The sequence below is a fragment of the Calypte anna genome, chromosome 8 (assembly GCF_003957555.1).
Source record: "Calypte anna isolate BGI_N300 chromosome 8, bCalAnn1_v1.p, whole genome shotgun sequence".
Lineage (NCBI taxonomy): Eukaryota > Metazoa > Chordata > Aves > Apodiformes > Trochilidae > Calypte > Calypte anna.
The window spans coordinates 6654869-6667805 of record NC_044254.1 but is presented as its reverse complement, the minus strand read 5'-3'; the positions used below and the strand labels follow the sequence as shown (position 1 = coordinate 6667805).

The window sequence follows — 12937 nt, the reverse complement described above, 5'->3', positions numbered from 1 at the left end:
CTGAATTATCTCCTTATGCAAACCCTAAAAAAGGTTAAGTTTTGACAGTTTGTGCATGCCAGGTGATGCCAGTCTGAGTCATTTTTACTACATCTGACTGTAGTCTGGATGTTTTGTTGTACCCTTTAAAACTTATAAAAAACAGATATTGATTGATTGCATCATAGAGCTTAATGAAATGTTATTTTCAAATATTTTATAATTCCCATGCTATAGCATTCTCTTGTATGCAGACAAACTTTGCCTTCTGAAAGAAAGCTGGGAGGATGGAAAAGGAGGTCAGTTGACATGGAATATGGATCTTGGTGACTCAAGCCTGTCCTCTGAGCCCAGGAGTGTTTGCTTTTTGGTTGCTAGCACAGATAAAGCTATATCCTCATTGACCTTGCCATCCTGACTAATTAAGTCTACCTCTTGTCATCTAACATATTCCCAATCTGTTTTCCTGATGGGCACATCCACATTACTGTACTGCAGGTGAAAAGTTCCTCTGGCCTGTGAAGTTAAGATCATTTTCATCCATTTTTCTGAAATTATTCCATCAGAGCTCCTTCATTCAGTCCGTGACTCCTTAAAAGAAGGCTATGACCCAGTTCTTTTTATTTGAATAAGTATTTTTTTCATGGACCCCAAAACCTTGGGTTTATACTTGATAAGTTAACTGTCTCACCATTGCTTATTTTTGTTTTCTTCTGTAGGAACTGAAAACTCTGAGGCAAATCAGGAATATCAGAACAGCAGCCAGGAAAGCTGGGTGCAGCGAATGCTGATGGCTCTGGTGGGTGACAGTGCCCTTTTCAACACCAGGGAAGGCCGTGCTGGAAAAGTGCACAACTTCATGCTGGGGCTGAACCTCAATAGCTGTTACCCCCTCTCTCCTCTGGCAGACCTGCTCACTCAGGAGTCTGTGGAGGAAGATGAGCTTGATGCAGCTGTGGCAGGTGAGTTCACACAGTGCCTGCCAGTAAAACCAGCAGCAGCAGCAGGTACTCACTCAATGAGAGGTACTCAAAACAGTGAGAAGTACAACAGCCTGGTCTTAAGCTCTGCCAGGGGAGGTTTAGGTTGGATACTAGGAAAAAATTCTTTACAGAGAAGGTGATCAGACGTTGGAATGGGCTGCCCAGGGAAGTAGTGGATTCTCCGTCCCTGGAGGTTTTTAAGAAGAGCCTGGATGTGGCACTCAGTGCCATGGTCTGGGAACCACAGTGCTAGTGGATCAAGGGTTGGATCTCTGAGGTCCTTTCAAACCTGGCTGATTCTGTACCTGAAGGTTAAGAGGTGTCTGGGTATCAGAGAGGGCACCACAAGGTGACTTCTGCCTGCTGCAATCTTCCATCTCCCCTGGCAGAATGCAGAACAGTCAGGACCTTTTTGGGGGGGAGGTGGCTGTTGTTCTGAAGGAATTGCTGGCAGAGGTGACCAAGTTGCTATTGTGTCCTATTGTGTCCTCTTTTGAGGTCACTTTCTCACTCTCTTGGACTTCTCCAAAGGGTATTGTGTGTTGTTCCTTTTCTCATTGGTTCTAAGCCTTTTGGTGGAAAGGCTTCTTCTCTTAAAGGGCTTCCCTGACTGAAAAATTCTGTAGCTTTTTTGCTGCCTTTGTCTTCCTCTGAAAAACAGGTGGAAGCAACATACTTTACTTGTAGATCCCTGCTTTGCTAACATCATGTTCTTAGGGTAAGTGACATCTTAGGCCCATTCACATCCAGATGTGACTGATGTGCAGGTCCATCCTGATGTCATGGTGGCACAAGCAGGAAGCAGGAACGTGAATGGAAAATTAGAATTTCAGAAAAAATGTTAATTTACAAAAGAAGTTCAGTGTCTGGTGTTTGGGACAGTGGCTGCAGAGAAATAGGAATCATATTTGATTAATATTTTCAAGATTTGCTATAGATATTGTTCATTAGAGTGTTCTCAATGAGCCCCAATGACTTTCTTAGTATTCTGCCACTGGTGCTTTTCTTTGTTTTGTTTTTTAATTCCCCAGTATGTGACAGAGCACTGAGTTAAGGATTTCAGTTTCCTTGAAACTGAAAAGTTAAGTAGAAAGTTAAGTCACAGTGAAGCTGATACTTGGTGGAGCCTCCCTGAACAGTTTCTATGATACAAACTCTAATGCCTCTGGATTATTATGGTTTATTACTGACATACTTCAAACCAAGGAACTGCAAATCTCAAAGCTGTGTTCCTCCCATGTTCCTGTGTGGCAGCACAGTGCTGCCAGCCATGCCCTGTAATAATAATAATAATTGTCACTTCAGTCATTATTTTCTTCTATTCAGAGGAGATTGTCCTGGCTGCTCATTATGCAACAGTAAATACCAGATGTCCTTTAAAAGCTTAGGCAGCAGACAGCTCTAATGTCTATTTGTTAATGTAACAAATCCCTTTGAGTGGTTGAGTAGTAATTCCCATCTGTACTCCACTTTCTAAATATTTTTATCATCCCAGAGGTGTTTACAACTGGCAATCTTAATATTTATAGTAGTTGTAGAAGAGGCAGGAAAGCGGGTAGTGAATTTATGCTTGGAAAAAATGACAGTTGATGAGAATTTTGCATAATTAAGATGTAAATTACCTGCAGAATTAACCATCAACTTTTTTTGTTTTAATTTCAGTTGAAATAAAATGTTGGTTTGACAGAATGAGCCTGCACCTCTGAGACAATTACATTTGAGTGCCTGAAATTTCTTTGGGTAAAACATCTGGCAAAAGTTTGATGTTAACTGCAATTTTTTTAGTGTTAGCTGGAGCCCACACTCTTAAAACTTAACTAACAGCTCGAGGGTAGTGCCTGTGAGTAGCTGCAGTATTCAATAGTCAAGAACAATTAGAAAAACCCCTGAAATTTCAGAAAGTATAGAATTTAATCATTCAGTAGTGTGGTAAGTATATTCACCACATTTTTATGTGGTGAATTTTGCTAATGTATGTTACAGCCTGGGAACCCAGAGGAGTAGAAAAAAGGGAAACTTCAGTGTAAATTAAAAATATTATATATTACTAGGACACTGGATGCATTTAAACTTTGCATATTTATCCCTACCACCAGCGGTAGACCTGTCAGCTTGAATACAGAGAGAAGCCTGAATTGCTTTAGGACTCACTTTCTCTTTATTACCAGACACTCCAAAGGAGAAATAACTTAATCAAAAGAGATATTAATAATACCTTACATCTCCAGTTGTTTCAGGCCTTCCATACTGAGGTGCACTGCAGAGAATTAGCTGTGGCAGACCTAAACTCATGTTACAGCCATTACTGAGGATGAATTTCTGGTCTGCACACAGCAGAGAGCCCAGCTGCTTGAGCTGAAAGGAAAATGCTTGGCTTTGCTTTGCTACAGATTTTATTTTTGCTGAGCATCTTCTTAATTGATCTAAAATCTGCTTTAAAGCTTTACACCCCTTGAGTGATTTCATTCTGAGCTCAGAGTTCTGCTTCAGTCTCTTGGTATTACAACACACCAAAATCACTTGAGAAAATGCCAAGTGAATAACAATAGAGAAAAAAATAACTCCTAATCTCTGCTTCCTTATTTCAGTATTTATGGAAACTCTGCTCTAGTTGACACACGTCAGTAACAAATGCCCTTTTCAACTCCCATCCTCCCACTGGAGCTGCCATGTGGGACAAAGTTTGGTCTCTAGAGCATGTGCCCTTTTTTTATTTCCAAACATTTCTTGCTCTCCATTTGTGTATCTGATTGCTGCAGAGCCAGGCATGCTGTGCTGGTTTCACCCACAGCACTGCTCAGAAGCATCTCCTGCTTCTCCCAGTGTGCTGCTGGAAAGCTTCTTGTTGTATGAATGCATCTTCCCCAAAAGCAGTGCACATGGGCTGGAGATCAATGTCCCAGGCTCTTGAAGCATAAATACTCCATGCAGTCTCATCCTGGTTAATAAGTGGTAATGAATTGGCTTACCAGGTCTGCTGGAGCATGTAGAATGAGTGTCTTGGATTTATGTGTGGTAAAGAGTAAAAAGAACAAAGGTTTCCCTTTCCATCCTTCAGAATAACTACAGCACAGGTTATAAAGTAGGTGATGTTTCTTATAGTGTCAGGGATATTTACTGTACATTACAGCTCAACCAGGAGCATCTTGGGCTGCTCTGCAGTGTCCTTGACCCACCTGTCTGCCTGCTGTCAGATCTGGGGGAAATCAACTCAAATTTCATACTTAGTCTGCTTTTAAAGTCACATTGCTAATATGACATGAGGCCACCTTCATTCCTTTTTTAGCTTCTGACTCCAAAACGTGGACACAAGTTGCATTTTAGAGCTTTTCTTCTCAGCTCAAAGATGAAAAATGTACTTCTAAAATCAATAATAATAAAAAGAAAAACTTATAAGTTGAGTTTCCCCTGTAGTCCTAGAAGACCACAACTAATAACAACAATCTAGACAGTCATTAAAATCTTACTGTTGATGGCAGTATGATGTTTTGTCTTTCAAAATATAATACAATCATTATCATAAATTATATTATGGAGTCATGAAGGCTATGAGAAATAGGAACCATCCAGTTCTTGGATCCCTTTTTGGTAGAAGGTTTGTGTATGCAGTAACACTCCTGTCACAAACATTATCATAGGTGGTACAAGTCTTATTTAAAAGAGCACTTTAAAGTTCCAATTTTAGAAAGTAAGTTAAAACTTAAACAAATATTTATGCAATTCCTAGAAATCTTGTTGAGAGGAAGGGTTAAATTGTTTGAAATGTTGCCTTTGAAAAACAAGGGGAAGAGAAACTGGTGTACTTGTGCTAGAAGTGTACTTTTAACCAGTGTTTTTAAATTATGGTGAATTTGATAAACACTAATACATTTTCCTTTTTTTATACTAATTCGTGGTTACAAGGTGTATCTGGTTCTAAAATAGGTCTAGAAACACACTTGGGCCTTTACTAATTTGCAACAATTAGGAAGTGTATTTTGCCTTAGAAATAAAAACAAATACTAGGAATCTGGTGCCTCATTTCTTAGCAAAGTGCCCTCTAATAAAAAATAATAATAACAGAAATTAAAGGATACTTGTTCTGAGATTTTTTTGCTTCTCATAAGATAAATTTCTTCAGGGATCCTGACCTGATTAGGAACGAGAATTTGAAATACTTTTGATGGACTTTCTTCACATAAAAACACCCTTTTTCAGATTACTTCCATCACCAAAAAGTAGGTGATAGGGAATTCAATTATGCAAGAAATAAATATATTATTCTGTTCAGCATTCCTTAGATTACACTGCCCTCTACAGCTGTTAGCATTAGGTTTTAGTTAAAAGGCAAACACTTGCCCTGGAAATATTTCTAAGAGCTAGAGCAAATAAAAACTGTCAGGAGAAAAGTTTTAAATACTGCAGAAATAATTTAGTAGTATCTGGAGACTTGAGTAAATGCAGAGACACTCAGGAAAACTGTATTTTCTTTCCTGAGCTGTGTGGGGAGGTTGTTGGGAGTGAAGGGATAAAGCTGGGAAGCCTGGGGGTTTTTCTCTTTCAGTTATCATAGAATCATAAAATTGGTTGGGTTGGAAGGGACCTCAGAGATCATCGAGTCCAATCCTTGAACCACCGTTGCGGTTGCTAGACCATGGCACTGAGTGCCACATCCAGTCTCTTTTGAAATATCTCCAGGGATGGAGAATCCACTACTTCCCTGGGCAGCCCATTCCAATGGCTGATCACCCCCTCCATAAAGAAATTCTTTCTAATATCCAACCTAAACCTCCCCTGGCACAACTTGAGACCGTGCCCTCTTGTCTTGCTGAGAGTTGCCTGGGAAAAGAGACCAACCCCCCCCGGCTCCAACCTCCTTTCAGGTAGTTGTAGAGAGTGATGAGGTCTCCCCTGAGCCACCTCTTCTTCAGGCTGAACACCCCCAGCTCCCTCAGCCTCTCCTCATAGGGTCTGTGCTCGAGTCCCTTCACCAGCCCAGTTGCCCTCCTTTGGACCTGCTCCAGGACCTCAATCTCCTTCCTGAGCTGAGGGGCCCAGAACTGGACACAGGACTCAAGGTGTGGCCTCACCAGCGCTGAGTACAGGGGCAGAATCCCTTCCCTGGACCTGCTGGCGACACTGTTCCTGATCCAGGCCAGGATGCCATTGGCCTTCTTGGCCACCTGGGCACACTGCTGGCTCATGTTCAGCTTCCTGTTAATCCAGACTCCCAGGTCCCTTTCTGTCTGGCTGCTCTCAGCCACTCTCTGCCCAGCCTGGAGCTCCCCATGGGGCTGTTGTGGCCAAAGTGCAGGACCCAGCACTTGGCCGTGTTGAACCTCATCCCATTGGAATCAGCCCAACTCTCCAGTCTGTCCAGGTCCCTCTGCAGAGCCCTCCTGCCTTCCAGCTGATCCACACTCCCCCCCAAATGTCTTGAGCCACCTCTTCTTGGGACAAGGAACTTGTGTGCTTGACCTAGAGATGTCCCTTCCAGCTCCATTTTTTCCCCCTGTGTTCTGCAGTGAAGGTGAGAGTTCAGGCTACACCTGGGCCCATGATGTGTTTCATTAGGTGTCTGTATAGTTTGAATTCTGCAGAATCTTCACTACTTCCCACTTGAAAGCCCACTCCAATTTCCCTTCCTAACTGGTGTGTTCCTGCTTTGTTTTCATTTGTTCTGCACAGATCCTGATGAGTTTGAGAGGATATACGAGCCACTAGATGTGAAGAGCAAAAAGATTCACATAGTTGACAGTGGGTTAACTTTTAACCTGCCATACCCACTTATCCTAAGACCTCAAAGAGGTGTTGATCTCATCATCTCCTTCGATTTTTCAGCAAGGCCAAGTGATTCCAGCCCTCCTTTCAAAGTAAGTAAGATAAGCTGTTTCTTTCTTTGTGTTCATAAATTTGACTCAGCTATATTATTCCAGTTGGGTTGGTTGTGCATTTCATGGTGCCAGAAAGGCCCTGGTGCTGTGGTATCGACAGCTTTGGAGAAACTTTCCACGTCAAGGAAGAATCTTGCACTCTGCCTCAGTTCCTGTTTATGTGACTCACATGAGAAAACTGACACAAATGCAGCCAATATAATTAGTTTGAAGTAGTAGCCCTATTGTTTTTATGGAAGTCTTGCCTTGACACTGAATTACAGAATTTTATGTCAGGATTAAACAATTAAGTCAGTCACCCACCATTGTGCTAGTGCTCTAGCTCTGTCCAGCTGTTCTCCTCTCTGATGGAAATTTTCTGTCATCATCTCACAGAAATGTGGCTCACTCTGGTATTGCTAAATGTATAATATTTTGGAAGTGGGACTAACTCTTTATTTACATCTCACTGGGATAATCACAGTGTTGGTAGGATTCCTAAATCCATCCAGGCAAGAGCAACCACAGAAGAATCCAGCAGGTGTGGAAAACACAGCTGTCATTTTGTGCAACCTACTCATTCAGACAGCTCCAACTGATCAGAAAAGTTTAATGTTGGATCATGTTGATAATTAACGTAGATAAAGGAGCACTTACAACACCATTGTGAGGTACTCGAAGAAGAAAACAACATTTATTTGAAACCCTGATAGATTTTAAATAATTTTTAAGAAAACCAAGGAAAATGTGCCTGTTTGAGAAAAGGGTGGCATCCTTTGTTGCTTTACAGAGAAATTTCAATTAAAACAGGATTTTTTCCTTCCTCTTGCTTTCAAGGGACAAAACCCCAAAACAGCATCAGAAAATATCAACTCTGGCAAAAATTAACTCAGTGTTGTCAAAGGTAAAAAAAAACAAGCTTTGGGAGAATAAAAAGGAGTAACTTCTGTGACCTCTAGGACTTTTGGGGACTACCTATCATACAGTCATAGAATATTGTGGGTTGGAAAGAACTTTAAAGATAATCTAATTCTAAGCCACTTACCATGGGCAGAGAGATCTCCCACCAAGCTGCCTCCAGCCTGGCCTTGAAGACTTCCAGGGATGGGGCATCCACAGCTACTCTGGGCATGCCTGGGCCAGTGCCTCACCATCCTCACAGGGAAGAATTTCTTTCTAATATCTAACCTGACTCTCCTTTCCTTGAGTTTGAAACCATTCCCCCCTCATCCTTTCACTCCATGCCCTTGGAAAAGATCCCTCCCCAGCTTTCCTGCAGCCCCTTCAGGCACTGGAAGGTGTTCTAAGGTCTCCCTGGAGCCTTCTCTTCTCCAGGCTGAACAACCCCAACTCTCTCAGCCTGTTCCCATGGGAGAAGTTTTCTGGCTCTCTGATGATCCTTGTGGCTTCCTCTGGATTCTCTCCAACATCTCCATGTCCTTCCTTTGTTGGGGACTTTAGAATTAGCCACTGCACTGCCCAGGATGGTCATACCAGGGTGGAGCAGAGTGGGGAGAATCCCCTCAACTTGCTGGCCATGCTGCTTATAGTGTTGGAGGAGCAGAACACTGAGGAAACTTGTACTAGGGCTGAGATCCTTTTTTTTTTTTTTCCCTCTCAATTGTCTGATTCCCCCAGTCTATGTCTGCCTTTAATTTCCTATGAGTTTTAGCAATTGTCACTGTTTTTGTCATTACTATTTCCCTACCATCCAGATTTGCTGACACTGCACTCCCATCTCCTCTGAAACATCTTTTCCCTCCCTTTGTTCATGCTCTGCATGTGGAGTCTGTACAAAAGGTCATGTGTAGTTACCTCTGTTCCTCTTAGCCTGTGCACTGAGCTTTCTGCCTCCAGCAGCTGCAGTTTTTCTGTGTTGTTTTGGGGAACATGCCATAACATGGAGAGACTAATTGGAAGTTAAGTGTTTCCTGAAGGTTTTTCTGGAAACTCTGCATTTTAAAATAGCAAAAATACTTTTAAGCAAGAAGAAACAGTGGAAAAACCTAAATGGTGCCACAGGTTTTGATGAAGCCAACATGAAAGGGAATGGTTCATTATTTCTGTAGCAGGAATAAGTGTATAATAAAGGGAGTGATGTGCTGCCAGCTAATCCACAGCTATATTCAATAAGCAAAAACCAGTTTTATGTACTGGCTGTGCAATCCCATTGGTGGTGGCAGTGTAGGAGTCAGCCTGGATCTCTGGTAGGGCTCTAATACACTTTTATTCCTGCCACACGTGGGGAAATCAGCCAGCTGCAGTCAGTGACTCCACTCTTGTTTTATCATTTTACACCCACTATCTTTTAATCTCTTGCGTTTCCAAAACAGTTGCCCAAAGAAGGCTCCTATTTCATTCAAAACCAAGATTAAAGATGTTGACCTTCCCTCTCCTCCCTCTCACACACCCTCATTACACACTTTTGAGTCATTATTTACAAATTATATTGTTTACTGAGTTGTCACGAGGGGAAAAAAAAAATCCTGTTTTCCAGACTTACCTTCTTCACTGAGCAATCTTTCAAGTGCTGGACTGTGCTGTGATGTGACTGAACTTCGTTCGTGTGGATTGATGTTTATTAACTCTCCTTGGTTTCCATAGCACTGATACTCAGTTTGCAAGTATAATTATGGATGTTTTTTTCTCTCCGTCAGCTCTGTAAATTCACCCAAAGATTTATGTGACAAAGCAGCTCCTTCCCTCCTGTGAATCACTGCAGGTGGTAAGGACTGAGAAGGCTGAATTAGCTGCTCAGTTTTGCCATACTGGGTCATCTAGAGAAGGACTGACCTGAGCAGTCCTGCTGCAAAGAGTTGTGAGTTAATAAAACTGCTTTTAGTAACCAGTTTGACTTTTGTCTCTCCATCTAAAACCTCACTTTGCAGCAGATGCTCCTATGCACCTGAATCTTTGTTACCTTTTCAGGAAATTTTGCTGGCTGAAAAATGGGCCAAAATGAACAAGCTGCCTTTCCCAAAAATAGACCCAAATGTATTTGATCGAGAGGGCATGAAGGAGTGCTACGTGTTCAAACCCAAAGATACCTCTTCAGAGAAAGACTGTCCCACTATAATCCATTTTGTTTTGGCCAACATCAACTTCCGGAAGTACAAAGCTCCAGGTGAGCACAGAGTTTCTGATGCTATCCCTACCTGTTCCTTGGAAGCTTGATAATGATGGAGTGATGATATGGACTAGAAATTATTGTCTCTGAATTATCTCTGTAGCATTTAGGGATTTCAAAAGAGCCATTAAAAAAGAAGATGTAAGTCCTCAGACCTAAGGTTCAGATTGTGCTTGTTCTCCATGCAGGTGTCCCAAGAGAAACACAGGAAGAGAAGGACTTTGCAGACTTTGACATTTTTGATGACCCAAATACACCATTCTCTACCTTCAACTTCCAGTACCCCAATGAGGCCTTCAAGAGGCTTCATGATCTGATGGAATTCAACACTCTCAATAACATAGATGTATGTATGCCAGTGTGGAAGGGGCTTAAAGGGCTTAAATGGGGAAGTAGGTGCTGCCAGTAATGCCCTAAATCTGTCTTACAGGAGGCACTTTAGTGTTTCCCAGATAGTTATGATGTATAACATTTAGTTGTGCCCCTTGCAGTTCTCAGAATTGAGATTGAAGCACAGTTTAGTCAGTGGACAAAAAAATCTGTTTTACTTTAATGAGGGATGGAATAGATCCTAGGTACATTCTTCATGGACTTCTGTAGAAGCTTGCACAAATTATGGCATGGTCAGCTTGAATCCTTCCAGCCTGGGGAGGAAGGAAGAATCCAGTCACTGTTGGTAATGCAGAGAAGAGAATTACTTCAAGAGAAGGGGATGAGATCCACAGTGAGAATTAGGTGGATTTGGTCTTTTCACTTGACCTCTCTTTCTGAAGAAAAGAAATATCACTTCTGTGGGAGGTATTACCATAAACCACCAACCAGATATCCTGCTGGAAAGGCCAGAGGTGCCTTCCAGTGGGAAAAAAGAATCTTAAACAGTGTCTCTGTGGCTAAGAAGATGGATGTAGTATCGTGGCCATCTTCCAACTAGTAGAACTAATGGACTGTAGGATGTGTGCTTTTCATAAGGTTTGAGCCTGTGTTTCTTAGCATCTATTCCAATTCATATTCTTTTAATTTGGTTCCTGTGTTGATTTTGTCATTTTACCATGTCCTGCAGGGTAGCTGAGCAAAGCTGTCTGCACAGGTTGTAGACATTATGTTCAGGATTTTGTACTCAGTTCTTAATGAATGCTGATTTTCTAACTGAGCAAAAGGAAACTGGAGATTTTTGGTAAAGACCTCTGGAAATTTCTTTATTCTTTCTCAGTCAGAATTCTGTGTAGCTGATACTATCTGTAACACAGCCTATGATCCCAGCATCCATACAGTGACTTGCCATGTGTAAATTATCATCCTAGAGAAAGAAACTATTTTTTGTTTCAGTGCAATGAACAAATCTCGTTACTTCAGGACAAATAGAGCAAACCCAAAGATTTACTTTTTCTCAAGTTAATTATTTTCTATATACTTTGATTATGGATTTTCTCAGTGCTTTGTTTTATCCTTCAGAGTTTCATTGGGACTCAGTTTAAATTACATATACTCTTGTGTTTGACTTACTTGAGGTTGGTGGTGTCCTGTCATAACACTTGCTACATTAAAATCAGTATTTTATACGGTAAAGAAACAGTATTTATAATAATACTCAGTAGTCATTTTGTTCAATAATGGAGCAGTGTTAAAAGCAGGAGCACAAGTTGTTGACATCTGCCAGGGTCTTTGCTGTCAGTTTCAGTGTTGGCTGTTTCCCTGAATGATGCATTGTTCACTGTTTTCCAGGTGATCAAGCAAGCTATGATGGAAAGCATTGAGTACAGAAGGGAGAACCCATCTCGCTGCTCTGTCTCTCTTAGCAGTGTTGAAGCAAGTAGATTCTTTAACAAGAACAATCTTAACAACAACCACGTGTAAAGGATGTGTTGTAGGTCCCTCTCCCTCAAGAAGGTGGTTTCATCTTTATAACTGGAGTCAAAAAGACATTGTCAGAGCATCCCAGCTCCTGAACAGGACTGTGCACAACTCCTGGAAACATTTTCTTACGAATTTTCAAGTTTCAACATAATTTTATACTATGTTTTTTTTAACTAAATACCTGGAAAACATTTCAGTATGCTGATACACTATGGAATTAGTTTGACTATGGTGATAGCATTCACTGTCTTTTTTTTTCTCTTAACAAAAATGCAAACACTGGTTTCTCACAGTGGGGCAATTTTCTGATTTTTAATTGACATAAACTGGCCATATTTTGGAATGTAAGATGGAGTTAAAAATCCAGTAGATTAGAACTTCAAGTCCAGGAGACAACCTGTGTTTCTGGGCTTGGGTCCAGATTCTTCTCTGCTTTGTATCAATGAGAAGATTTCCCCTGACTTTGGTCTGAAAAGTCATTATTTCTTCTCCTGCTAGGTAGCAGCAGCTCCCTGGTGTATCAAGTTGCTTGGCTGCTTATGGGTTCTGTCAAGGTTGATCTCTTCTGTAGGAAGGGCTTTTGCTCACTCAGAACCATTGGCCACATTGACCTGACCAAAACTGCATCATCAGGCTGTGTTTCAGATTTCAAATTGCATGTTCTTGCATGAGTGCTGTCTCTTAAAAACAAAATTTTTATAACAAATGATTATCAAAGAAGTGGGATTTATACATCTTTGATAGAAGTGTATATATATATATATATATATATATATATATATAAAATTAGTGTCCTCAGCTACTTATTAATGCAGTAGCACTTTGGTAACTGATGCTTAGAAGGATCTGTTCTTGAATGTTTTAATCACAAATACTTTCACAAAAATTGAAGTCCACTTGACTACTCAGTACTACATTTAAGAATGTAGATACCCACTCAGCAAATAATCCAACCTCTTATATTTCCTTTTCTCTTTTGGTCCACAAATTACATCACTTGGAATCTTGAACTAGTAGTGCCTGTGTGTAAAGTTCTTGTAAGTCAATGTGTTCCTGTCCAAAACGTTCATAGATAAATTAAAAATATTTTGTCATTTGATCATGACTAAAAGCATCACATTTCTGCAAAGGGACAGTGGCAA

At 41.0% G+C, this 12937-nt stretch overlaps 1 protein-coding gene across 2 annotated transcripts in view; it reads left to right on the top strand.

The window, feature by feature from the left end:
- PLA2G4A (phospholipase A2 group IVA) overlaps positions 1 to 12456 on the top strand; it is a 62948-nt gene extending 50492 nt beyond the window's left edge. For both annotated transcript variants that reach the window (XM_030455213.1, XM_030455212.1), the window contains 5 exons: positions 699 to 941; positions 6630 to 6814; positions 9743 to 9938; positions 10130 to 10287; positions 11664 to 12456. In XM_030455213.1, the coding sequence (XP_030311073.1) occupies positions 699 to 941; positions 6630 to 6814; positions 9743 to 9938; positions 10130 to 10287; positions 11664 to 11795 (914 nt within the window). In that variant the 3' untranslated portion in view covers positions 11796 to 12456. The remainder of the gene's footprint in view (positions 1 to 698; positions 942 to 6629; positions 6815 to 9742; positions 9939 to 10129; positions 10288 to 11663) is intronic.
- The last annotated feature ends 481 nt before the right edge of the window (positions 12457 to 12937 follow it).